This window comes from Tachyglossus aculeatus, chromosome 3, assembly GCF_015852505.1.
Source record: "Tachyglossus aculeatus isolate mTacAcu1 chromosome 3, mTacAcu1.pri, whole genome shotgun sequence".
NCBI classification, from domain to species: Eukaryota; Metazoa; Chordata; class Mammalia; order Monotremata; family Tachyglossidae; genus Tachyglossus; species Tachyglossus aculeatus.
In genome coordinates this window covers 82,800,354-82,828,027 of record NC_052068.1, presented here as the reverse complement: position 1 = coordinate 82,828,027, position 27,674 = coordinate 82,800,354, and the positions used below count along the sequence as shown (strand labels likewise).

At 42.6% G+C, this 27,674-nt stretch overlaps 1 protein-coding gene and 1 non-coding gene across 4 annotated transcripts; both read right to left on the bottom strand.

The window, feature by feature from the left end:
- Positions 1 to 126: 126 nt before the first annotated feature.
- On the bottom strand, positions 127 to 27,674 carry STARD6 (StAR related lipid transfer domain containing 6). 3 transcript variants are annotated; one of them, XM_038743916.1, is made up of 7 exons: positions 27,577 to 27,674; positions 21,846 to 21,939; positions 21,623 to 21,672; positions 7,686 to 7,812; positions 6,195 to 6,312; positions 3,092 to 3,185; positions 127 to 964 (listed from the first exon to the last, which is right to left on the bottom strand). In XM_038743916.1, exons 2-7 carry the CDS (start codon positions 21,933 to 21,935, stop codon positions 793 to 795), a joined length of 651 nt encoding a protein of 216 aa, XP_038599844.1. In that variant the 5' UTR covers positions 21,936 to 21,939; positions 27,577 to 27,674; the 3' UTR covers positions 127 to 792. The 3 variants fall into 3 exon arrangements, with proteins under 3 accessions (XP_038599844.1, XP_038599845.1, XP_038599846.1); XM_038743917.1 differs by having other exon boundaries at positions 21,846 to 21,935; positions 27,577 to 27,672; XM_038743918.1 differs by lacking the exons at positions 21,623 to 21,672; positions 21,846 to 21,939; positions 27,577 to 27,674 and adding an exon at positions 20,752 to 20,825.
- LOC119926079 lies at positions 4,869 to 5,005 on the bottom strand. Its single transcript, XR_005449992.1, has one exon. It is a non-coding gene; the product is annotated as a small nucleolar RNA SNORA7 (small nucleolar RNA).

Below are 27,674 nucleotides of genomic sequence, written 5' to 3'. Positions count from 1 at the left end.
GAATGGAAGTTGTTCAAGCTAAAGTGTAAGTGTGTAAAAACTGGAAACTGTTCAAGCTAATATAGGTGAATGTAGGTGTTTGCGTCTCTTAAAGGGACACGTAAATTGAATTTTTAGACATGAGACTTGAAATGGAAACGGGTGTATTGACTCTGAAAATGATACCGTTGTACTGAAAGGAGTTAGAAATTTCTGAATTGCTAGTACAGACAAACCTGCAACGCACATCATAGTACTTCATCGGAAATCGATGCTTTAAAGCTATAATAGGAGGTTCTAGGAAAGAATCACTATTTAGAAGACTAGCTTATTCCACATATGATGACTCTAGAGGTTTTCTGGCACTGTCACATTTTGCTGTAATTCTTAATATTGTTTGGGAGATACTAGAGGAGCATGTTTTCATCAACAAACATTTTCTCTCCCCCGGTTACATAAAATTCTCAGCTTTGTTCAGCAAATGAAGTGAAAAATTCTCCATCTCCTGATTATGTTGCACTCATAATATTGCACTTATTTTCTTGGCATTTCTAATCTCATTCAGAAGCACTTTCACATAAGAAAGCAAAATACAAATGGCATTATTCAAATCATATGATGTTTAACAACATCAGTGTTGTTTCTACAATGAAAGACTATATTTAATGCTGTTCCTAGTACAATTATGAGTTCGTTTTTTGAACTGTCACTGATTTTCATGAGAATACTGACTAGATCAATGTAATCTTCATTTCATATAGAAAAACAAATTGGAGGGATATCAGTGTATGATTTAATAGCAGTAAAACCATTTCATTTTTTGTGTGCATGTGATGAATGACTCTTAGGTGATTTTATTCCATCTTTTAAATCGCTGATCAAGTTTACTAAACTGGTAGGCAATGCAGATTCAATCACTGGACGGGGTAAGTTTCCTCTCAGTTCAGGCTGAACAAACACCACCAATCTGGAATATGATGGATTCCTGTTAAAAAAAAAGCACCAATTATGTGTGAATCTTTGATTTTATTCACCAATGGAAGGTGTCAATAATTTTGAAAGGGGGCAAACTGACAATTTTTATTAGTGGTACCTTTAAGGGAACTGATCCTGTTTTTTAGAAATGTGAAACAATTTTAAAGTTGCTTATTTTAAGTGAAGGCTTGAATACTTTTAATTTTTAGTTGCATACACAAGCCTTCTAGACTGGGAGCCCGTTGTTGGTAGGGACCGTCTCTATATGTTGCCGACTTGTACTTCCCAAGTGCTTAGTACAGTGCTCTGCACACAGTAAGCGCTCAATAAATATGATTGAATGAATGAATGAATAGTAATTACTTTATTATACTTTACATATATATTCTTTCATTACACTTTATTGTTGACAATGAATTAGAGCTGACCCCCTTAAAATCTGATACTTCAAATTTAAGTCATTACTCCTCCATTCACCTTTCCCCAAATTACTGTGTCGGTCATTGTCTCCTATCCCTAAATAATTCCTTTGGCCAGATCTTTTTCTGAAACCCTTTTTTAAATTTTGGCCTTTACACTGATTTCCAGGAAACTCCTGGAAGTTTGGATTGAAGAAGCAGCAAAAAGTGAAAAGCAAATAGAGTTAGAGGAAGGCTCGGGCACAGAGAATCAATATAATAGGTTCTACGTCTATAGAACACTTTGTCCATATCTGTCATTTTATTTATTTGTATTGATATCTGTCACCACCCTGCGGTAAGCCCATTGTGGGGAGGGAATGTGACTGTTTATTGTTGTATTGTACTCTCCCAAGCCCTTAGTACAGTGCTCTGCACACAGCACTCAATAAATATGACTGAATGAATGAATATATACAGTAGGTACCACATACAGCCATGAAATATAATTTAGCCACCATGACCTTCAGTTACCTGATCTCAGGATGGATCATTCCTGTTTTAGTGATACACTCTTTGTGGACAGGGAATGTGACTGTTACATTGTTATACTGTACTCTCCCAAGTGCTTAGTATCAATAATAATGATGATGGTATTGCTTACTGTGTGTTAAGCACTATTCTAAGTGCTGGGGTAGAGACAGGCTAATCAGGTTGGACACATTCCGTGTCCCACATGGGGCTCACAGTCTTAATCCCCATTTTACAGGTGAGGTAACAAAGGCACAGAGAAGTGAAGTGACTTGCCCAAGGTCCTACAGCAGACAAGGGGTAGAGATGGGATTCCAGATCCTTCTGACGCTAAAGCCCATGCTCTATCCACTAGGCCATGCTGTGCTCTGCACAGTGTAAGCGCTCGAGGAATACGTCTGGTTGACCGATTGAAAATCACTTAAGCCCTTTTGGGAGGCATTGTCTTTGGATGTAAAGAATACTGAAGTTGGAACAAGGGAATCTAAGTTTTGTTTATACCTCTGTTACCCTTCTGTTTAGACTGTGAGCTCCCAGTGGGACAGGGGCTCTGTCCAACCTGACTAATACATATCTATCCCAGGACTTAAAACTGTGCTTGATACATAGTAAGTGCTTAACAAATATCTTAATAATGATAATTTGGGGTTCCAGCATTCCAGCATTAGCTGACTATCCCCCTTGGGCAAATCTCTTCATCTCTCTGCCTAAGCTTCCACATTTGAAATGACATATTGGCCTCTGTCTACCTCATAGGGATGTTGTAAAGACAAATGGCTCTCTACAGTCATTCATCCTACTAGCCTATCCTTTTTAAATTCTTGCGTGACATGAGTTAGTCACTTTTCTACGAATGTTAAAATCTGTCTTCTGCAGGGACTCTCTGGAAAAGGAGCCAGGATCTAGACATGCCATGGATCAATAAACACAAAATTTTTTATATCACCATCAATATCTAGCATTGTTTATCTCCCCCTCTAGACTGTAAGCTCTTTGTGGGCAGGGAACATCTCTACCAACTGTATTCTCCCAAGTGGTTGATACAGTGTTCTGCACACAGTAAGTGCTCAGTAAATACCACTGACTGATCATCTAGAACTTGGTCACCATTTTCTCTTATAGCTCATGTTTTAAGTTCTTCAAAACTGTTGGAAAAATTTTAACTGCATATGCAAACTGCTTTTTGTACACTGCAATGAAATACTTACTCTGGCAGAGGCGAACAAACATAACCACAAGGGTGGTTATAACCACGGATGCAAGATGAAGATGGAGAGCACTGTGGATACTCCACACTCACTGCTAAGTGATTTAAAAGAAAGAAAGGGGAAAAAAAGGCATTTCGAATGAAATGTTTTCTAAACATGGCCAAGGCATTAACTTTGCTGGCTAGTCGAAAAAGGAAATATCTGATTTAAAATTTAACTAAAGTATCTTTAAGAAGATCTTTCTTTCAAGAGAGACATCCCACTTTGGAGGAGCATTCACTCACTCGATCGTATTTATTGAGCGCTTACTGTGTGCAGAGGATTGTACTAAGCGCTTGGAAAGTACAATTCGGCAACAGATAGAGACAATCCCTACCCAACAACAGGCTCACAGTCTAGGAGGGGGAGACAGACAACATAATAAACAAGTAGACAGGCATCAATAGCAACAAAATAGATAAACAGAATTATAGATATATATGCATCATTTAAAAAATAAATAGAATAATAAATATGTACAAATATACACAAGTGCTGTGTGTATACACAAGGAGTAGCATGACCTAGTGGGAAGAGCATGGGCCTGAGACTTTCCTGTGTCAGACCTGATGATCTTGCATCTACCCCAGTGCTCAATGCAGTGCTTGGCACATTATAAGTGTTTAACAATACCACAATTATTATTAACTAAAAATGCCACTTTAGTAGTAATGTGGTCTTTTTTTAAGGCTGACATTTATGATGTGATATTAATTCATAACCACGTGCGCAGCACATTGTGGAGATTTTGTTGTGCTAGGTGGCTGCTTCATAAAGGAGAGAGTAGGGGAAGGGGGAGATAGCTAGGGAAGAAAGGGGAGAAGAAGGGAGGAGAGGTGAGGAGAGGGAAAGGAAGGGAGTGTGCGAAGGGTCAGCACTGGTAGTTGTACCCCACAGGCCCCCCACCTTTTAGCCTGAGGCCCTGCTTGAGAGCTACATTTAGTTCCAAGAAGAGCCAGATATGGCAAATCCCTGGTCTAGAACAATCTAGTGGTTTTTAAAAGGGGAAAAATTCAATTGGGTGACTTTCTAATGCTCTTCCCTTTGTTCTGGGAACTAATGAAGTTATATTAGCCTTGGTTTGTTAATACGGAGCCTATTAATACCAATATTGTTAATGCTGGGCTTCTACTCTGAAGTGATTTTTGAAATAAAGCTACCTGATTATACCCCTAGAGCTTTGGTCCTGTTAGTCCAGCCAGAATCTAGCTCCCTGTAGCTTTATACAAAAAGAGCTGCAATTGTGTTTAAATCAATGTTCAATGTTTTAATGTTGGTTTTTCTGTGAATAAAGACAAAGGAACTGTGAATGGTTTGAGAAAGAAACACCAAGTTGATTTGCTTCACGGTAGGATGCAAATAAGGCACAGTCACCCACAGTGAATTCAAGAGGGACTGTGACAATACTTCTGGAGGGTAAGGCTTGGTCACGGGACAGGATTGGGATTGTTACCGGTGCCTAGCTGGGGATCTGTCAGTAGCATACTGGTTCTCACAATTCTCACTATTTTATCTTGTCTTATGCCGTCGAGTCGTTTCTGATCCATAGCGACATCACGGACACATCTCTCACAGAATGCCCTGCTCTCCATCGGCAATCGTTCTGGTAGTGTATCCATACAGTTTTCTTGGTAAAAATATGGAAGTGGTTTACCACTGCCTCCTTCTGCGCAGTAAACCTAAGTCTCCGCCCTCGACTCTCTCCCATGCCGCTGCTGCCCAGCATGGGTGAATTTTGACTTGTAGCAGATTGCCTTCCACTCGCTAGCCACTGCCCAAGCTAGGAATGGAATGGGTAGGCCTCTGCTTAACTCTCCCGCCAGTAGCCGAGACTGGTAGAGTACTGGAAACTCTCCAGGTGCAATGAGAGGGGTTATTTTATCTACAATAGATAAAAAATGCACTGTATGCATTTGAGCAGAGGTTCTTGCCCCCTTTGGTGTCCTTTATCTACTATGACTGCTGTTCAAATGGGAGCTAGGAGTCACAGCAGTAGCTGGAAATAGAAGCAAGGAAAAGCAACTAAAGATATAGTTACAAAATAGTTGTAAACATGGTACATGCCTGCCATCAATAAAGATTTGTATGGAAAGAGCCAGCTAGGTGGAATATTTCTCTTAGATGCGCTTTTATCTATTCTAACATTCTTTAGCTATTACATTCATTCATTCATTAAATTGTATTTATGGAGCGCTTACTGTGTGCAAAGCACCGTACTAAGCACTTGGGAAAGTACAGTATAACAACAGACTCATTCCTTGCCCACAATGAGCTGACAGTCTAGAGGGGGAGACAGACATGAATAAATTAAATAAATAAATTACAGATATGTGCTGCGGGGATGGGAAGGAGGATGAATGAAGGAGGAAGTAAGAGCGGCACAGAAGGGAGTGGGAGAAGAGGAGAGGAGAGCTTAGTCAACGAAGGCTTCTTGGAGGAGATGTGCCTTTTTACATAATAATACTGATAGTAATAATGGTACTTGTTAAATGCTTACTTTGTGCCAGACATGGTCCTAAGCAGTGGGGTGGATACAAGCAAATCGGGTTGGACACAGTCCCTGTCCCACAAGGTGCTCACAGGCTCAATCCCCACTTTACAGATGAGGTCACTGAGGCAGAGAGAAGTGAAGTGACTTGCCCAAAGTCACACAGCAGACTTGTCTTCCCCATTAGGGTATAAGCTCCTTTAGGGCAGGGATCACATCTGGCCCTTCTATAAGTTCCTTCTAAAAATTTTCCTAATACAGTGATCCTTCAGTTGGGGAATAAATACCTTTTTAAATCTATTTTTGAAAGGTTCTAAGGAAAGGACTTAGCTTACAGGGGAGTTGAACAAAGCACTTCGATTCAATACGGGAACATTTTAGTCTGAAATTTTTTTAACCTTTAACCTGGAGACCTTACTTCTAGCCCACGCTATTTTTTACTATTTATTTTTGATCCACTAAGAAACCAGAAGTAGGTGCATGTGTATTAGCTACTCTGCACAGAATTTGGAGTAGAAAAAGAAATTGTTAAATAATAATAACTATTCCAAAATGCAGCAGCACGTCTCAACTTACAACTGACGATTGAAACATCCCCTTCGTAGACCTTGATGTGTACTAAATCGACAAAATCTCTGGGCGATATAGAGCCCATGCCAAAACTGTGCGTAACGGTGTGACAAATAAATGTATCCTACAATAGATAAAAAAACATCAAAATCAAAGATACTGTTTTGCCCAGGAGATGTGTAATCTCAGAAACAACTTTCTTACCAAAATCTGGTTCCGATTTTCCAAGAACAGTTGTGTGATGTTTCCTATGAACTTAACAAAGAAGCAACTGGTTCTTGGTACTGAACCTTGATTCTGTCCTGAATCTAGGAGGTAGGGAAAAAGGCCCTGTTGGGATCAGAGAAGAGCTTCCTGCTGGAATTACATTAGAGGATTTTTACTTGGAGTAATGTGGCTGTTGGCAGAAGAGTAGGCATAATGAATGTCATCTGGAAGCATACCCACGGTTGCCAGGAAGGGCTGTGTGAGTATTGCCATCATCCTTGCCTCTTTCCAAATCCTAGGCATATCCCAAAGGACACTTGGGTTCTATGTCTTGGGTAGGAAAGGGGAGGGATTGCTCCCCAACTGTCAATTCAAGTAATGATTTGAATGATGAATGATACTTAAAAGCACCATTTATGGGATGCTCGCCTATTCCCCCTGTGCAGAAAGGTCAGTTAGATACAGTTATTTTCTTATCTACTGGATTGACATTCTGCCACAGTTTCCATCCTTTTCAGTAGTAGAATAATTGGTATGACCACAAAGTAAATATGGCATTCCAAGTTCTAGGGCAGATTTTGACCCCACTTTGTTTTTCATGCCCTGCTGAAGCCTCTGAAATTGACCACAGGAAAGTAAAATTAAGCACAGTATTTCAGGGGATTCAACCCTAGAGATCTAATTGGGATCATTTATCATCATTACATCTGCAGTAGAAGTCTTATTTTAAATCATTCTTTTTGTTAGTACAATTGGGCAGGTATCAAATTATGTCAAATCAGCTCTATTTTTCAATTACTTTGACTATTTAGAATCTTCTCAATATCTAATTTAGTCTTATGTATGCTTTTCTATCTCTTGGCTCTACCACATTCACTGGTGACATCTACACTTCTGCCTCCTGCTACCCAGAGCATTAGGTTAAAATAGCAGAAGTTTCTACCTGCAGTAAGTACACTTTTAGATTTTCCACTAACACAGACGGATGAGAAAAGAAAGAGGGTGTAGAATTCCTTCAAGGTTTACTGCTTGATTTTATTTTTAGCCCATTATGTCTTGCAGCCCTGCACACATGGAACAGTCCTTAATTTCTAATCTTCTTAACTCATAAGCAATTTCAAAGCAGTTTGTATATAATATATATACATATGAAATACTCTATAAATGACAAGCATCTGTACCATTTGGTCAAGTTCAAGCTGAAACCAAATCTACTTTTGCTTTTAGAGTCAACTAAATTTCCATATTTTTAAAACTATATAATAAAAGTTCTATAAACTATTGCATTACCGCATCAATCCTTTGTAACAGTTTATATATTTGCAAAGACTTATCCCACTTGGTTCGGTGTTCTGGAAGGTACATGAACTGAATTAATTTAGCTGGTGCTTCTTTTACTACTCCTTCTCCACGGTACCTGTGTTCGATAAAGAAAAAAAAAACCAGCCTAGAAGTTAATCGATGGTGCTCTTAGGAGAAACAACATCATCAAATTATAAAGCCAATTTCTTAATAACAGTGAAGAAAAAGACAGATATAATCAAGAAAATTGCCAAATTGGCATGCATTAGGAAGCATTCAATAGTCAGAATGATTTTTGTCCTTGATGTCACAATTTTTTAAAAAGGACACCCTTTATTATTTTGCCTATGTAAAATTCACTCAGTTATTAACGTATTTCTATGCCTGCCCTTATTTTAGGGCTTCATGCTACCTAGTTGAAATGATTATAATTGGTTTTAAGCACAGAGTCCTCTAAACACCCAAGGAGATCCAGTGGCTTATATAATGTTTTATACGCCTACACGTAGTGCTAAATTCAAGGATGCAATGTGAGCTAATGGAAAAGGGCGTTATGCCATGGATAAGAGGCTTGAATCCTAATCCAAGCTTTGCCACTGTTTTGCTTTAATCAATCTATCAATCATATTTATCAAACACTTGCTTCGTACAGAGCACTACAATAAGCACTTGGGAGAGTACAATATGACCGAGTTGATAGACATGCTTGCTGCCCACAGTGAGCTTACCTCAACTCTCATGCTTCTATTTACCTATCTATAAAAAGAATGCATGTGCTAGCCTCTGTAAAGTGGGTTCTAATTCCGGCTCCACCATTTGTCTGCTGTGTGACCTTGGGCAAGTCATTTCACTTCTCTGTGCCTCAGTTACCTCATCTCTAAAATGGGGATTAAAACTGTGAGCCCTATGTGGGACATGGACTGTGTCCAACCTGATTGACTTGTGTCTACCCCAGTGCTTAGTACGGTGCCTGGCACATAGTAAGTGCTTAGGAAATACCATTTTTAAAAAGTGCCTTTTGGAAAACATTACTGTACATTCCACCTAATATTTTGGCTGAACTTTTCCCTGACTTCCCAGCAACCAACTTATTCATCTCCAACACCTCAGTGGTCTGCTTCTACTTCCCTTTCTCATCCTCCCTTGATCTCCCCTCCTCTCCTTTCTTTAGATCTCAAAGCCTTTTTGTGGAGAAATGAGAAAGCATGCCCACTCTTTTTCCTAGAGTAATGAACTACTGAATGATAATTTAACAAATAAATGAAAGTAAAACTCTATGTAGGCATGAGAGGAGAACATGACAGCTATGTTCCGCACCACATGAGTGTACTTCTACAAGCCTGTTCCCATATACCAACAAACAATTGATTTATTGGTTTACTTTCTGAAAGAAGCTTAATTGCAATAGGCTTATTGGGAGTGTTAAAGTGTCATTCTGTCTCTGGCAGGCTAATCACTTCAAGTTGCTTGATCTATTCTCTATCTTAAAATGGGAGTAATTAATAGAATGACAGAATATCTTTCTATCAATCTTCTAGGTAGGGCCTGAGGATTAATTAAAAAATGTTTGCTAACTTTTACCACCTTTTCTATTTTACAGAGGACTTAACTGATGAACTTGAAACAGATAACAGAATACTAGTTTAAACAAGTTTGGAGCAGCCTTCTTATCAATCAATGGTATTTATTCATTCAATCATATTTAATTGTATTTATTAATAATAATAATAATGATGGTATTCGTTAAGCGCTTTCTATGTGTGAAGCACTATTCTAAGCGCTGGGGTGATACAAGGTGATCAGGTTGTCCCACATTGGGCTCACAGTCTTAATCCTCATTTTTACAGATGAGGTAACTGAGGCCCAGATAAGTTAAGCGGCTTGCCCAAGGTCACAAAACTGACAAGTAGCAGAGACGGAATTCGAACCCATGACTTCTGACTCCCAAGCCCGTGCTCTTTCCACTGAGCCATGCTGCTTCTCACTGAGTGCTTACTGTGTGCAGAGCACTGTACTAAGAGCTTGGGAAATTACAACAGAGTTGGTAGTATCAATCAATCAATGGTATTTATTAAGCTTTAAATATGTGCAGAGCACTGTACAGTGGTATAGTGGATAAAGCATGAGCCTGGGAGCCAGAAGGTCCTGGGTTCTAGACTCAACTCTGCCACTTGTCCGCTGTGTGACCTTTGGCAAGTCACTTCACTTCTCTGATCCTCAGCTACCGCATCTGTAAAATGGGGATTGAAACCATGAGCCCTACGTGGGACATGGAATGTGCCCACCTGATTTGCTTGTATCTACCCCAGTGCTTAGTACAGTCCCTGGCACACAGTAAGCACTTAACAAATATCATCTTCATTATTATTATTACAATGGTACACAGTAAGCACTTAACAAATATCATCTTTATTATTATTATTACAATGGACGTCACATTCATATTTTAAAGGATCCAATCTATTGAATAATGATTATTCAGGTATACTTGTCGCTATGGCTACATGTTTTGATTCCTGTGGCAGCACCCTGGGATATTATCCTAGAGGTGAAAATGATCTCGGGAAATAATGAGTTCCGCCTTCAGTCTCTTGCCTGCAAGTAGGGTAACAGTAGCTGGGATTCCCATGCAGTTCCCCCATTTAAGTATATTCAGACCAGAGCCTAAGTAGCATTTAAGGTACAGTAAGAATGGACGGGTCTAACTGACTGTCTCCCCCACCACTAACTTTTCTAGACTGTGAGCCCACTGTTGGGTAGGGACCGTCTCTATATGTCGCCAACTTGTACTTCCCAAGAGCTTAGTACAGTGCTCTGCACACAGTAAGCGCTCAATAAATACGATTGATTGATTGATTAACTTGAAGAGGAGAAGGAAATTCAGGTTAGTGGGGCTAATCAGGATGAAACATTACACAAAAGGAGCCTTGGGCTCCTGGAACAGAGGATGATAATATCCCTTCCAGAAAGTCCGCCTTCTACCCGAGGTTCAATCCTTAGCACGTGAGGCCTACAACTGTGACATACCTGGGCCAAAAGAACTCACTTAGCACCGATGAGTTTTAATAAAACACCTAAACTTTGTAATTCGATAGGCTTAGTTGATTAGATGATCATTTATAATTACTCCAATTTAACCTGGCAATCAGGTTCTTAGCTAGGTCAAAAATAAAACTAAGTTGAGCATCTTTTCTGTCTGTCTCTCCTATCCCTGCATGGTTTTATGTCTTCTATGCTACTCCTCACACCTGGGGCAGTCGAGTCAGGATAAATGAAGTCACTCTTTAAAAAGCCTCGGAGACTTAAGTTGCGGGCCAATGAAGAATGCATACTGACCCGAGACGTTATCTTTGCCTTAATCTTGTAAGTCTCAGCATGTCCTTACATTAAAAGCATTTAATAATAGGTCTCCTGGAGGTGCACCAAAGTGCCAGTTTCCTCAGGCTGCTGGAAATCCCCAGTTTCTCAACGATTAGCTAATTGAGGGTGACTTTGCTCAAGCCCCTGAGAACTACCCTAGCAATTTGAATCTGATTTAGTTGGACCACCACTCCAGCCAACTAGGAAGGTATAATGGGGAAGGGAGGCATTTCAAGACTGAAATGCTACCTAGGGTTTTGTGAATGGCTTTAGATGTGAAGCGGTAAGTCCTTGTGGATAGAGAACAGACGTGGGAGTCAGAAGGCCCTGGGTTGTAATCCTGGCTCCTCCACTAGTCTGCTGTGTGACCCTGGGCAGGTCACTTAACTTCTCTGTGCCTCAGTTCCCTCATCTATAAAATGGGGATGAAGACAGTGAGTCCCGTGTGGGGTCGCGGACTATGAGAAGGAGCGTGGCTCAATGGAAAGGGCAAGGGCTTTGGAGTCAGGGGTCATGGGTTCAAATTCTGGCTCTGCCAATTGTCAGCTGTGTGACTGTGGGCAAGTCACTTAACTTCTCTGTGCCTCAGTTTACCTCATCTGGAAAATGGGGATGAAAACTGTGAGCCAATCGTGGGACAACCTGATCACCTTGTAACCTCCCCAGCGCTTAGAACAGTGCTTTGCACATAGTAAGCGCTTAATAAATGCCATTATTATTATTATGTCCAACCTGATTTTCTCGTATCTACCCCAGTGCTTAGTACGGTGCCTGGCACAAAATAAGTACTTAGCGAATACCTTTTTTATTAAAAAAAAAATGATGGGTCTTGGTCCTGGGGAGGGAGAGCTGGAGTAGGAAGTGTACCCCAAATCCCGTGTGGTCAGAGGGATGGGGGGAGACTGAAACCTGTTCAATCAGAAAAGCAGCGTGGCTCAGTGGAAAAAGCCCAGGCTTGGGTGTCAGAGGTTATGGGTTCTAATCCCAGCCCCATCACTTGCCAGCTGTGTGCCCTTGGGCAAGTCACTTCACTTCTCTGTGCCTCAGTGACCTCATTTGTAATATGGGGATTAAGACTGTGAGCCCCACGTGGGATAACCTGATTACCTCGTACTCCCACAGCGCTTAGAACAGTGCTTGGCACACAGTAAGCGCTTAACATTATTATTATTATTATTATTATTGTTAATAATCAGAAACATGGATGGCATGGCTAGTGTGGCAGACTCCACTCAACACCTTCTGGGGTGCCTTCATCCTAGCTATTATGTATGGGAGGGGTGACATATTTGAGAGGGGACGAAAAATGCACAGGTTCTGCTGCTGTGATGCTGTGTTTGTGCACGAGGGCAAACCTGGAGGGGGCATGGTTTACAAGCCACCATCATTCAATCCATGGTATGGAATATTTACTAAGCGCAGAGCACTGTACTAAGCACTTGGGAGAGTACAACAGAACAGGGTTGGTAGCTATGTTCCCTGCCCAGATGGAATTTAAAATCTAGAGGGTGGACCTTAGAACCTAGAGTCTATCCATATCAGCACCCTCCTGATTCATTCAATCATATTTATTGAGTGCTTACTGTGTGCAGAGCACTGTACTAAGCACTTGGGAGAGTACAATACAAAAATAGACACATTCCTTGCCCACAACGAGCTAGAGAAGGGGACACAGACATTAATATAAAAAATCGATTAAAGACATGTACATAAATGCTGTGGGGCCAGGATGGGGGGAGAACAGAGGGAGCAAGTCAGGCGATGGGAGAAGAGGAAAGGGGGAAGTGGGGTAGTCAGGGAAGGCCTCATGGAAGAGATGTGCCTTCAATAAGGCTTTGAAAGGGGGGACTGTCTGTCGGATTTGAGGAGGGAGGGCGTTCCAGGCCCGATAATAATTGACTAAGAAGCACTGCTTAAAAACCCAGGTAGAGAGTGCACAGTTAGTGCTGTTCATATCCTGACCCCACTTTGCAAGGATCCTTGGTCTATTTGGCGAACAAACTCATCATTTGTATTTCACTGTCGAACAAGAAGCAGGGGGGGCCTAGTGGAAAGAGCACGGGCTGGGAGTCAAAGGACCTGCGATCTAATTCTGACTTTGCCACTTGCCTGCTGTGTGACCCTGGGGAAGTCACTTAACTTCTCTGTGCCTCAGTTTTCTCCTCTGTAAAATGGGGATTAAAATGTTCTTCCTCTTCCTTATATTGTGAGCCCCATAAGGGACGGGGGCTGTGTCCAATCTGATTATTTTATCTCTACCATAGTGCTAGTACAGAGGTTGGCATATACTAAGTGATTAACAAACACCACTGTTAATAGTGTTTTGACCTAATAAACATTGCAAGAAGTTAGATGATTTTAGGAAAAAACACAATAGTGTTTGCTTGAGTTTACAAGTCACATTTTATAAAAAATAATTAAATGTGATACCATATGTTTTCCTCACTTTTGCTATTCTTCACATATTCTCTTGAAACCTGGAAATTGACGTTTTAAATTTTCACGCTTCCTGAGAGCAAATGCTGACAACTCATCCTTAACCGCTAAACACTATATAGCTTTGCAAAGTTTTTGTCCTTACCCCCATTAATCATACTAACATGATGATTTCTCAGAACATAGTGTGAAATCGTTTACTATAATAAACTTGTAATATTTTTGTAATCCTAAAAGGTGGCTCTGAAATTACTCTACATATGAATTAAAATATAGTGGCCTAATGGGAGGAACATAGCACTGGGAGTCAGGAAACCCAGATTCTGGTCCCAGCTCTGCCACTGGTCTGCTGTGTGACCTTGGACAAGTCACTTACCTCTCTGGGGCTCATTTTCCTCATCTGAAAATGTAGATTAAAATATGATGTAAAACACTTCTAGGTCAGGGCCTGTGTCCAATCTGATAATCTTATATTTTCCCAAAGCTCATCTCCTGGTGAACAATTAATAAATGCCATTATTACTAATAAAATACACCATAGACCTGGGTGAGATCTTCTCTTAGCTTTTTTGTATATTTTTAGCTGCTCTACATATTGTGTCACATTATTGGTATGAGAAATTTATAGCACTGAGACACAAGACTCCCATTGAGGTATACAGTGTTAAAATGAAAACAGAACTGTGGCAACTCACACTTATTTTATCCTGTTATTTGTCCTTTAGCAATTATAGCTTTGCAGTCATCACAATTTTCCTTTTCAAATTTGTTTATTAATTTGTGAGAGTCTTTTTCTCTTTCCCCCACACCATGTATGAATCATTAACCAGAATTATTCCTGTTTGCAGAGCCTCAAAGTCACTACTTGTGTAAAGTGTAAGTAGGCGTGAGCCCTGATGTGAACCAGAAACCCCAATTTAGTACAGAAGGCTAATCTCTTGCTTCACTGTATTACCTAACATTAAAGCTTTTCTTTAATTTATTTATTGCAGGGGTGATGGAATTTAAGTAGCTGCTCCTCAATCTAACTTTATTTTAAGTCAAGCTTTTCTTTAAAATGGTATTTGTGAAACGCTTACTTTGTGCCAGGCACTGTATTAAGCACTGGGATGGAAACAAGCTAATCAGGTTGGACATAGGTCATGTCCCACATGGGGCTCACAGTCTTGGTTCCCATTTTGCAGATGAGGTAACTGAGACACAGAGAAGTTAAGTGACTTGCCCACGGTCACACAGCAGACACGTGTCAGAGCAAGGATTAGAAACCAGGTCCTTCTGATTCTCAAGTCTCTGCTCTATCCATTGGGCCATGCTGCTTCCTAAAGGATCAAGAAGCAGCCGGTCTTAGTAGAAAGACCATAGGATGGGAAGTCAGGAGACCTGGGTTCTAATCCCGGCTCCACCACCAACCCGCTCTGTGACCTTGGACAATCAATTAACTTCTCACGTGGGACAACCTGATCACCTTGTATCCCCCCCCGAGTGCTTAGAACAGTGCTTTGCACATAGCAAGCACTTAACAAATGCCATTATTATTATTCGACATGTCTCAGTTTCCTCATATGTAAAATGAGATGAAATATTTTTTCTCTATAATCAATTAATGGTATTTATTCATTCATTCATTCCATCGTATTTATTGAGCGCTTACTGTGTGCAGAGCACTGTACTAAGCGCTTGGGAAGTACAAGTTGGCAACATAGAGAGACGGTCCCTACCCAACAGCAGGCTCACAGTCTAGAAGTATAATAATGGCATTTATTAAGCACTTACTATGTGCAAAGCACTGTTCTAAGCACTGGGGAGGTTACAAGGTGATCAGGTTGTCCCACGGGGGGCTCACAGTCTTAATCCTCATTTTCCAGATGAGGGAACGGAGGCCCAGAGAAGTGAAGTGACTTGCCCAAAGTCATACAGCTGACAATTGGTGGAGCCGGGATTTGAACCCACGACCTCCGACTCCAAAGCCCGGGCTCTTTCCACTGAGCCATGCTGCTTCTCGCTCACTGTGTGCAGAGCACTGTGCTAAGTGCTTGGGAGAGTACAATACAATGGTGGATATGACTCCTGTCCATAAGAAGCTTACAGTCTAGAGGGGGAAGCAGATATTCAAAAAAATTATATGTAGGGCCAAATATGAGAGTATAAAGATATGTATGTAAGTGCTGTGGGGCTGAGGATGGGTTGAATATTCTATTTATCTATTTCTATTTATCTATTTCGATACTATTGATGCCTGTCTACTTGTTTTGTTTTGTTGTCTGTCTCCCCACTGGGATTGTCTGTATCTGTTGCCGAATTGTACTTTCCGAGCACTTAGTACAGTGCTCTGCACACAGTAAGCGCTCAACAAATATGATTGAATGAATGAATGAAAGTGCTTTCAGGGGTAATAAAATAATTGTGGCAGTTGTTAAGCACTTACTACATGCCAAGTACTGTACTAAGCGCTGGATAGATTGGGTATAATCAGGCTAGACACAGTCCCTCTCCCCCATGGACCTCACATCTAAGTGGGAGCAGAACAGGTATTGAATCCCCATTTTACAGATGAGGTAACTGAGACACAGAGAAGTTAAGTGACTTGCCCAATGTCACCCAGCAGGCATGTGGGAGAATTAGACCCAGGTCCCCTGTCTCAGAGGTCTGTGCGCTTTCCACTAGGTTGTGCTTTCTTGTCCCATGTGGGACAGGAATTGTGTCTGATCTGATTGTATTGCATGTGACCCAGTGCTTAGTACAATGCTTGGCATAAAGTGGTGTTTGGCACGTAGCATTGCTTAATATATGCTGCTATTATTATCATCATCATCATCAATAACTATTCTTCTAGTTAAGGGAATTTATTCTTCCAAAGACCCTTAGTAATTATGGTACTCATTAAATGCTCACTATGTGCCATGAGCTGTGTTAATAATAATAATGGCATTTATTAAGTGCTTACTATGTGCAAAGCACTGTTCTAAGCGCTGGGGAGGTTACAAGGGGATCAGGTTGTCCCATGGGGGGCTCACAGTCAATCTCCATTTTACAGATGAGGTAACTGAGGCACAGAGAAGTTAAGTGACTTGCCTAAAGTCACACAGCTGACAATTGGCAGGGTCGAGATTTGAACCCATGACCTCAGACTCCAAAGCCTGGGCTCTTTCCACTGAGCCATGCTGCTTCTCCTGGGGTAGATAGAAGATAATCAGGTTGGATGCAGTCCACATCCCACAAGGGACTCACAGTCTAAGGGAGAGGGAGTAAGATTTAATCTTCATTTTACAGGTGAGGAAAGTGAGGCACAGTGTAGTTAAATGACTTATCCAAGGTCACACAGCTGGCAAGTAGGTGGAACCCAGGTCCTTCTGACTCCAGGGCCTGTTCTCTTTCCCACCAGGCCACGCTGCCCCTACTTACCCTGAAGATAGTTACCCTTATTTTCTCCCAGGTGTGCTACTGAGAACACTGTCGATTTTAACCACTAAAAGAAGTTAACTTTTTAGTTAACTTTTTCCTCAGAGGAAATTTGTGGCCCTGACAAGATCAGTTTATAGAGAGGCAGTTCAGGTGCTGCCATACATTTTATTGCTTTTTTTAAAGCTGTATAACATGTTCTTTTCTAGAAGAGTCTACCAATTTCTCAAAGTCACTGACAAAAATGTATGGCAGCGCCTGAACTGCCTCTCTATAAACTGATCTTGTCAGGGCTACAAATTTCCTCTGGGACTTTGTACAGAATACTGAATGTCTGCATTCGTTTTGTCATCTGTAAAATCTGACTTATTTTAAATGATCTTGTTTAGGATTCGGTTTTCCTGATGGAGCTTCAGACGACTCAGAAATTTTCCCTTCAGACGGGCCGTAGCTGGAAAGCTATCAGCCAATCCCTGAAGAGAAGCTTCTTTAAGGCTCTCTATCAAGTCTCCCCATCTTACATATTCATTCATTCAGTCGTATTTATTGAGTGCTTACTGTGTGCAGAGCACTGTACTAGGCACTTGGAAAGTACAATTCGGCAACAGATCAATCAATCAGTCAATCGATGGTATTTATAAGCACTTACTGTGTGTGCAGCACTGTGCTAAGTGCTCGTGAGAGTATGACATAAAGACCATCTTTATATCTGCCGCTTCACCTGTTACCCCTCAGTTTGTTTTCTTCAGTCTTCTCAGGCTAATGTCCTAACTGCACCTCACTCTCAACCCTCTCACCTCTATCCTCTCACTCCTCCTGTTGTCCTATGCTGGAACTCCCTCCCACCTTCTCCATGAATAAAGACTTCCTAAAATCCCAACTCTTCCAACATGCTTCCGGCAATCCCTTCTCACCACCTTAAATCACACAAACCAAGCGGCCACCTCTAGCCTGTATTTTTTATTTACACTCCTCCTCAGCACATGTATATAAATATTTATTCAACTGTGTATTTAGATTACTCTAGTTGCAAATATTTTTACGTCTGTCTCCCCATTGCTGGTAGGGAATGTGTCACTTTCCTAAACTCTTCGCAACTCTCCTATCTCATTTCCTTCGCTCACACTAACTCTCCTATCTCAATTCCTTGCTCATGCTGCTCTCTGGCTTGGAACTCCCTTCCTCCCACAACAGCCAAACTACAGCTCTCCCCACATTCAAAACCTTCCTAAAATCTCACCTCCTCCCTGATTAATTTCCCAACCTCCTGAGCCAAATCTTCCTTTCTACCATCTCTAGAGGTAGGCTCTTTGGCATTCCTGAATATATGTCCACACTGTTGATTATTTTGACAGTGTTGTAAGTATTTCTGTTTGTCTTCCCCATTAGTAGAAGCTCCTTGTGGGCAGTCAATGGTCACTTTGTTACTGTGTATTTCCCAAGCACTTAGTACAGTGTGTTGCATAAAGTGGATATTCAATATATTCTACTGCCACACCACTGAACAACATTACATTCTACCTTTTGTTTCTTTCTCTGAAGGACAGCTGAACAAAGAACTCAGGAAGGGAAAATAGAAGGCCCCTGGGAAACACGAAGTTATCCTGTATATCTGCAAACCTGATACTAACTACTAGAAAATAACTGCTGTTTTAAATAGATAAAAACTCAAGTACAGTAAGGCAAAATTCTTTTGAAATATTTTCCACCATAGTTAAATTATCTTTCTTGGAAGAGCTCATTCATTCATTCAGTAGTATTTATTAAGCACTTACTTTGCACAAAGCACTGTACTAAGGGCTTGGGAGAGTACAGTATAACAATAAATAGACACATTCCCAATTTAAAATGCTAGATTCCAATAGTTCCAAGTGCTACGTTTCCAATAGTTCTCCAGAAATCCATCTGACATACAATCTGGGAATACTTTATGGCGGCTACTCCTGCATTCCTAGACTTCCCAGGTTGTCGTGGTTGAAAACCAGTGCCACTTTTAGTAGTAGCGATAGAGGTAATAGCATTTATTGAAGGCCTACTATTCTAGGTTCTAGGGAACTGGAGAATAATGCAGTGACATAGTCCCTGCCCACAAGAAGCTTACACTTTAACCTTTTGCGGGGATTTTCCTGAAATTGTAAATTCATTGTGGGCAGGGAACATATCTACCAACTCTGTTGTAATGTACTCTCCTAAGTACTTAGTATAGTGCTCTGCACACAGTAAGTGCTCGATTAACAACATCGACCCAGTGATTGTTTCTGAAATCATGCCTAGCCTTTCCTCTGAATTTCTAGTTCTCCTGGGGGGCGGGATGAACTAGAAGAGGGAAACTTCCCCACCATCTTGGTGGTTAGGACAATCCACGATCAAAGATGGTAACTAGCCTTATCGTCTTCATACTAATTTTCAAGTCAAATCTACAGAATAGACTGGAGGCAGATGCCATTATCCTGTCTTGACAGAAATAAGAGCTGCCTCTCTAGGTAGCATGAGTCAGCGACAGAGCAAGAGTTTGGAACTGAATCTCCAGGGTTCCACCCACAAGACCACTTTGCAAACCCAATACAATACAATTTAAGTTTTATTCCACAAGCATAAAGAGCCTCAACCATGGATTACCTGCTGTGCTGAAGCACTTTAAATATGAATTGCAAATTTTTAGTAATACTGGCTTATGTAAGAAAAAAACAAACAGGTAAAATTGAGTTTCATTTGTCCTGCTTTTTATTCCACTTAATTTTCAAGGTGGTGTTGACGTTTATTAGAGAACAATTCAATTATAAAACAAAACAAGAAGGGTGGATTTACCAAATGCAGGGCAAGTCAATTTTACTCAAAATTGAGGAGAAGGGGAAGCTAACCCTTTTGTCTTTTCCCTTTAGCAGTAAAAGTAAAAAGATTACATTGGAAAGGGTGTTGCGATCATCTTTAAATTACTTAAATGGGAATTTGAAAAAAAAACAAATTTGATTAACAAAACTGAAGAACTTTAGTCACTCATAACTATGAAAAATGTTTTCTGAACTCTTATAAAAACTGCTAGACAAAGAATAATCTTTAAGAAACACTGGCAAAGTGCATTTGTTAAATGCAGTATTCTAGCAAACATCAAATGGAAACAATGTCACAGGGGCCAGCACTGAACAGTTACAAAATCCCAGTGTATCCTCCAGATGCATCAGTCTTTTTAGGCTCCTTCAGGTAACTCAGGCAAGATCAATAAAGAGAATAATCAAGACTGAACTTAAAAAAAAATGACATTTTCTCTACTCTTTAAAAAAGCTTTTGGATATGTAAATATAATGCAATTATTATCACTATTACATTTGTTAAACTCTTACAATGTGTCGAGCATGTTCTAAGGGCTGGGGTAGATACAAGTTAATCAAGTCAGACAAGGTCCCTGTCCCACATGGGGCGTACAGTGTAAGTAGGAGAGATAACTGGTATTGAATCCCCATTTTACAGAGGAGGAAACTGAGGCACAGAGAAGTTAAATGACTTTCCCAAGATCACATGGCAGGCAAGTGGGGGAGCCAGAATTAGAACCCAATGCAGTTATACAGAATAAATCAGGACACTGATTTAGGGGAAAATGAACTAGTATCACATACATATACACTAAGCGGGAGGCAATAGGTAAAGGGAAATCATTTAAACAATATAAAAATTTGCATTTTGAAGCTCAGAGGGCACTAGCCCATTTTCTAAGGGCATAAGATATTTATGGCTCAAAGCAGTAAACTATAAATTCAAAATTCAGAATCACTCTTGCCGAATGACCCACCTCTTCAAGAAAGTTATTTCTTGATAATTTACCAGAAACTGAAAATAAGTTCAATGCAATAAATATATTTACCAAGGTGGGAATTGTCTGTTATCTAAGTAGCCATGAAAGACACATTTATTGTCCTTGGAGACCATTAAATAAAGGGACTTCTATGATAAAAGGAGAGGATGAAGGTGAGAAATGATATAGTACTCAGTTTCACCCAAGTCAATGAGATTTGCTTGGAAACATTTCAATATAAGATAGTGCCGGGATGGAACTCTGAGCTGTAATAAATGTAATAAATCACTCTGGAAAAAAAATGGCAGAAAGATCCTATTTCTAACCTTTTCCTTAGAGTAATTTGAAAGGCTTGTACTTTAATGATCAAGCCACCCTCCCGCCATAGTTTTTAAAGCAGCGTTTGGATAAGAGGAAATTGTACATATGACCATGAAAAATGTGAAGGCAAGATTTTCCTATTTCAGTGGCTCCTTTAGGGGAAGCTTTGTAACTAGTCGTCGGAAAGAAAACCCCAAATATGGTTATGGTACTCGTAATTGGATATTTACGAGTAATCAAATCGATCAATGGTATTGAGCATTTAATGTGCGCAGGGCACTGTATTAAGTGCTTGTTAAAGGACAATAGAGTTGATAGACATGATCCCTGCCCTCGAGGAGCCTGAAATTGAAATCAATAGTTCTAGTGGAAATTTCTCATCTTTCTATCTAGAATAAGTTTCAAAATTTATCTTCAAGTTTAAAAATGAAGTTTTGAAGTACCTATTTTTGCCCTGTTTTATTTAATGCCACCTTTCTAATGAAGTGACATAATTCACATCTACCTCAGGCAGAGACATATTTCTTATAATGACTCATACAGCTGCTGTGAATTTGACTTACATCAATACCATTAGATTTTAAAACTATTACTGCAAGTAGGAAATTTAAGTACTCACAAATTTCCTCCATACTCTTTAGAAGGCTTCCAGGAAACTGTAATCTTTTTCTCGAAGGGGAAATAAAAATCCACAAAATAAATTAGCTGTCAGATGCAAACTCTTCTCTCCAAACTTGTTTCTATTGTTTAAGAAAGTGTTTTTTTAAACATCTTTACAACTGATTATATTTCATTAAAGATAAAAAAATACAACTTTAAACATGGTTAATTTGTTTTCTTACTGAAGTTTTGGCCACTCTCCACCCTGATGTATCACGGTTGTACGACAAAATCTTTTGGGAAATTTCCTCAGCAATTTTCTTAAAGTCCATCTATCTGAAATTTTCAAAAACAAATAGTTGAGAAGAGTGTAGGTAAATAGAAAAAGGGGAAAATGTCACTACTGTCCAATGACTCTAAAGGAATATCCCTCTTGGCATACAATGTTTTAAATGTTCTGATCGTGACACATGTCCATGGGTAATAAATTCCTTTGAAAGTCAACTATCCTGAGCTTCTCTACTAGAATGAAGAGAAATTTCTCCATGTTTAGTAGAAAATTTTCTACTCCTCTACATTTATTCCAAAATTTCCACTCATCCCTCCCCTCCTTATTTCTCATGACTTAATCAATTATATTTATTGAGTGCTTAATGTAATATGTGCCGAGCACTGTATCAAGCCCTTGGGAGAGTGCAATATGACAGAATTAGTAGACATGTTCCCTGCTTGTAAGGAGCTTAGTGTCTAGAGGGAGAGAAAGACATTAACATAAATGAATAAGTAATTTATAGTGTGCCTTCTTTTCATTTCTGTCTATTCTGGTCTTCTGATACCTCCCCAGATCTACGTGGATTTCCAAATAATTTCCAAATAATTGTGTGATTCAAAAAGGTATTTTTTGCCATTGGTCATTTCACTGATCTCCGACTTGACTAGCTTCTATTTAAGTCTCATCTATCACTTCATACCCTAGTTTTACCGATGTGTGGTGTAAACCATCTATCTATTCATAGTATTTTCTCCACAAGATCTTCCAAGGCTTTTCGCTAGACCAGCTCAGACAATCGCTGATTTCTTTTAAAATAACCTTACATTTCTACAATAGGACCTCCAGGGGGTAAAGAAAAATAAACCCCCCAATCTTTTGCCCATCCCTTTTTCCACCACAATTTGAAGTACATTTACATTCCAATCCATATGAAGTGACCGAACCATTTATTTCAGTCCCTTATGTGAGCATTACTTGTGACAATTCCTAACTTTTTGGCACACCGGCTGACAAAAATAATTTCTGAAGTTGAATCCTTAGCGATCTACAGTGGGCCAAGCAGCATTCTGCTTGAAAGTAAGATGTCACATGGCAGACAATGTGTTAAGCAAAAAGGCATGCCTCCAAAATGATGAAATGTCATCCAGTGAACAAACCCTGGAGTGGGAATTGAGAAAATTGCATCTACAGTATTTCCTATTCCCACCGATACCTAACTATGAACCTTTTAAAAAAATCAATTTATTTTCCTATGCCAAGATTTTCCACTTGTAAAATCAAAATGGAGAGGTACGATCTGCCATTAGAATGTCTGTAAAGTAGTACTCAGATGAAGAGGACTATCTGATCCCACTGAAATGTCTTTTCAATTACTGTCACACTTAGAAAAGACAGTTAGTTCTTGGTTACTTTTCCAGGTTTAGAAGGCAGGTTATCTGAGGCCATTTTCTTTTAAGCACATCTTTTTCCTATGAATTACTGAGGACAGAAAGGTCTGGAAGAAAGCAGGACTAGCTGTTGTGAGAAAGGGAGGTAACAGAATGAGAAGACAGAGTACTTTGGTAAGAAGAGCAAGCTCCTTGGTCAGAAGGGAAAACTGGCAGGAATAAGGAACGTTGAGACATTGAGGAGGAGATTTTAGGTGGCATAATCATACCCTGAATTTCCAAGTGCCTAAGAGGTCCCAGACCTTCAGTTTTGGAATTATCCTGAAAATCAAGTAGCCCATTCCTACTTTGTCAGAATGGCCCATGGACCACCCCAGTCTAAAGAGAATATTTTCTACTTTTAAAGATCGTCAGAGAGTTTCCACAACCTCCTCAGTCATTCTCGATTACAGATTTTTAAGCAATTTATTAGGGTTTTAAGTGGGTAAAAAATGAATGAGAAAACTTCTTTTCTTCTCTCCAGCCCAGCCCGCACATTCGGTTCCTCTGAGGCTAACCTTCCCACTGTGCCTCGTCCTCGCCTGTCCCACTGTCGACCCTCCCGCCGTTGACCACTGGCCCTCGTCCTACCTCTGGCCTGGAATGTTCTCCCTCCTCAAATCCGCCAAACAATCACACTTCCCCCCTTCAAAGCCCTACTGAAGGTTCACCTCCTCCAGGAGGCCTTCCCAGACTAAGCCCCCTTTTCCTCAACTCCTCCTCCCCTTCCCAAAGGCCCGACTCGTTCCCTTTACTCCCCTCCCCACCCCAAAGCATTTGTGTATATATGTACATATCTATAATTCTATTGATTTATATTGATGCTACTGATGCCTGTTTACTTATTTTGATGTCTGTCTCCTCCCTTCTAGATTGTAAGCCCATTGTGGACAGGGATTGTCTCTATTGCTGAGCTGTACTTTCCAAGCGCTTTATACAGTGTTCTGCACATTGTAAATGCTCAATAAATACGACTGAGTGAATGAATGAATGAAACCTTTTAAATGTAACATGACTCAAGGACTTTAGAAAAGCCCTTATTTATAGAATAATAATGATGACATATATTAGGTGCTTACTGTGTGTAAGGCACTGTTCTAAGCACTGGGGAGGTTACAAGGTGATCGGGTTGTCCCACGTGGGGCTCACAGTCTTAATCCCCATTTTACAGATGAGGTAATTGAGGCACAGAGAAGTTAAGTGACTTGCCCAAAGTTACACAGCTGACAAGTGAGGGCTGGGATTTGAACCCATGACCTCTGACTCCAAAGCCCGGGCTCTTTCCACTGATCCACGCTGCTTCTCATAGAAGTAATGGGGACCCATGATCTAATACTCTCCTTTTAAAAGGCAGGTAACCCAATGTGGATTAAAATACACCTTTTCAATAGAGTGCTATAATTATATCAGCTACTCACATCCACTACAACCTTTGTTAGCTAACAGTTGCTGTGTTTCTCTGGGTTACACAGGATCATTGGATATTTCCCACTACCATGCATATATCGACTCATAGATAACCTCAGTAGTGGAGCATCGTTTATATCACCGGTGAGGTGGGGAGGTGGAAAGAAGAGACAGACAGAATGAGAGATAACTTCAAAGTTGTCATCCTTTCCACATCCATCCTCCCCCCAAAAAAGGAAAGGGGGAGGAAGCTTCACTTTTACTTTACTTGCTGATGCTGCATCAGATGTGCTGGAGCATGTCCAGGGAAGCAAAGGTTAAAATCTTTCCTCCTTGGCAGGAAAAAATGGTAAATCGGGGGACACCGACACTGCTCTTGACTAGGGATTTTTTTTTCTTCCCTTTCTTACATGCAGGAATAGAATCACACACATTTTCATATGCAAAAAAAAAGAGATCCAGATAATTAAATCTGGTTCTACAGGAGACACAGACAGACAGACAGACAGACAGACAGACAGACACACACACACACACACACACACACATCTCTCCCAGCTGCTGTAATCTTTTCTTTCTGCGCTCCTGGTACCCAGCTTTGGGTGGGGCATTGCCATCCCTCTCCCAGGAGTTGTGAAATACCAAATCGCCTGCTTCCACTGCATAATTCCCGTCTTCTTGGCTTAAGGGGGCCCAAGGTGGGAGGCAGCGATGCTGGTGGCAGGCTAGGGATGGAACCTGGGATCAGACTGAGGATGAAGCCCGGGATCAGGCTGTGGACGGAGCCTGGGATCAGGCTGGGAATGAAGCTTGGGATGCTGGTGGTAGGCTGGGGATGAAGCCCGGGATCAGCCAGGGGATGGAGCCTGGGATGAGGCTGGAGATAAAGCCTGGGATGCTGGTGGCAGGCTGGGGATGAGCCTGGGATCGGACTGGGGAATAGAACGCGGGATGCTGGTGGCAGGCTGGGGATGGAGTCTGGGATCAGGCAGGGGATGGAGCCTGGGATCAGGTTGGGGATGGAGCCTGGGGATGGTGGTGGCAGGCTGGGGATGGAGTCTGGGATGAGGTGGGGATGGAGCCTGGGATGGTGGTGGCAGGTTGGGAATGGAGCCCGGGATCAGCCTGGGGATGGAGCCTGGGATCAGGCTGGGGATGAAGCCTGGGATGAGATGGGGATGGAGCCTAGGATGGTGGTGGCAGAATGGGGATAGAGCCTGGGATCAGGCTGGGGATGGAGCCTGGGATCAGGGTGGGGATGGAGCCTTGGATCAGGCTGGGGATGGAGTCTGGGAGGAGATGGGGATGGAGCCTGGGATCAGGCTGGGGATGGAGCCTGGGTTGAGATGGGGATGGTGGTGGCAGAATGGGGATAGAGCCTGGGATCAGGCTGGGGATGGAGCCTGGGATCAGGGTGGGGACGGAGCCTGGGAGCAGGGTGGGGACGGAGCCTGGGGTGAGATGGGGATGGAGCCTGGGATGAGGCTGGGGGTGGAGCTTGGGATGAGGCTGGGGATGGAGCTTGGGATGGAGCCTGGGATCTGGTGGTGGCAGGCTGGGGATGGAGCCTGGGATCTGGGTGGGGACGGTGCCTGGGATGCTGGTGGCAGGCTGGGGTGGAGCCTGGTTTGAGGCTGGGGATGGAGCCTGGTTTGAGGCTGGGGATGGAGCCTGGGCTCAGGGTAGGGATGGAGCCTGGGATGAGGCTGGGGATGGAGCCTGGGATGAGGCTGGGGATGGAGCTTGGGATAAGATTGGGATGGAGCCCGGGCTGGTGGTGGCAGGCTGGGGATGGAGCCTGGGAGCAGGGTGGGGACGGAGCCTGGGGTGAGATGGGGATGGAGCCGGGGATGAGGCTGGGGATGGAGCTTGGGATGGAGCCTGGGATGGTGGTGGCAGGATGGGGATGGAGCCTGGGAGCAGGCTGGGGACGGAGCCTGGGAGCAGGCTGGGGACGGAGCCTGGGAGCAGGGTGGGGACGGAGCCTGGGGTGAGATGGGGATGGAGCCTGGGATGCTGGTGGCAGGCTGGGGATGGAGCCTGGGCTCAGGGTAGGGATGGAGGCTGGGAGGAGGCTGGGGATGGAGCTTGGGGTGAGATTGGGATGGAGCCTGGGATGGTGGTGGCAGGCTGGGGATGGAGCCTGGGAGCAGGCTGGGGACGGAGCCCGGGAGCAGGGTGGGGACGGAGCTTGGGATGGAGCTTGGGATGAAGCCTGGGATGGTGGTGGCAGGCTGGGGATGGAGCCTGGGAGCAGGCTGGGGACAGAGCCCGGGAGCAGGGTGGGGACGGAGCTTGGGATGGAGCTTGGGATGAAGCCTGGAATGGTGGTGGCAGGCTGGGGATGGAGCCTGGGAGCAGGCTGGGGACGGAGCCCGAGAGCAGGCTGGGGACGGAGCTTGGGATGGAGCTTGGGATGAAGCCTGGGATGGTGGTGGCAGGCTGGGGATGGAGCCTGGGAGCAGGCTGGGGACGGAGCCCGGGAGCAGGGTGGGGACGGAGCTTGGGATGGAGCTTGGGATGAAGCCTGGGATGGTGGTGGCAGGCTGGGGATGGAGCCTGCGCTCAGGGTAGGGATGGAGCCTGGGATGAGGCTGGGGATGGAGCCTGGGACGGGGCTGGGGATGGAGCCTGGGCTCAGGTTAGGGATGGAGCCTGGGATGGAGCCTGGGATGGTGGTGGCAGGCTGGGGACGGAGCCTGGGGTGAGGCTGGGGATGGAGCTTGGGATGAGATGGGGATGGAGCCCGGGATCAGACTGGGGATGGAGCCCTGGGGTGGGCGTGGACAGGGGGGTTCCCTGCCGTCCCCACCCCAACATCCGAGCCGCCGGTCCCGGGGGGAAGGAGGGGGGTAAACTGAGTCTCACCTGGGTGGAGCGGGCTGGGGCGCCGGACGCCAGCCCAGCGGTCCCGGCGTGGGGAGGAGGTAGCGGGGCCGGACCCGGCCCGGACCCTCCCGGCCCCC

Bases quoted from the DNA above. Each gene is read 5' to 3' on its own strand.
- STARD6 (XM_038743916.1), bottom strand. From the start codon at position 21,935: ATGGACTTTAAGAAAATTGCTGAGGAAATTTCCCAAAAGATTTTGTCG. The intron at 7,813-21,622 runs GTGAGTACTTAA...TATCGAACACAG, and splicing joins AAAGAGTATGGAGGAAATTT to GTACCGTGGAGAAGGAGTAG. The intron at 6,313-7,685 runs GTAATGCAATAG...TATCTATTGTAG, and splicing joins TGTTACAAAGGATTGATGCG to GATACATTTATTTGTCACAC.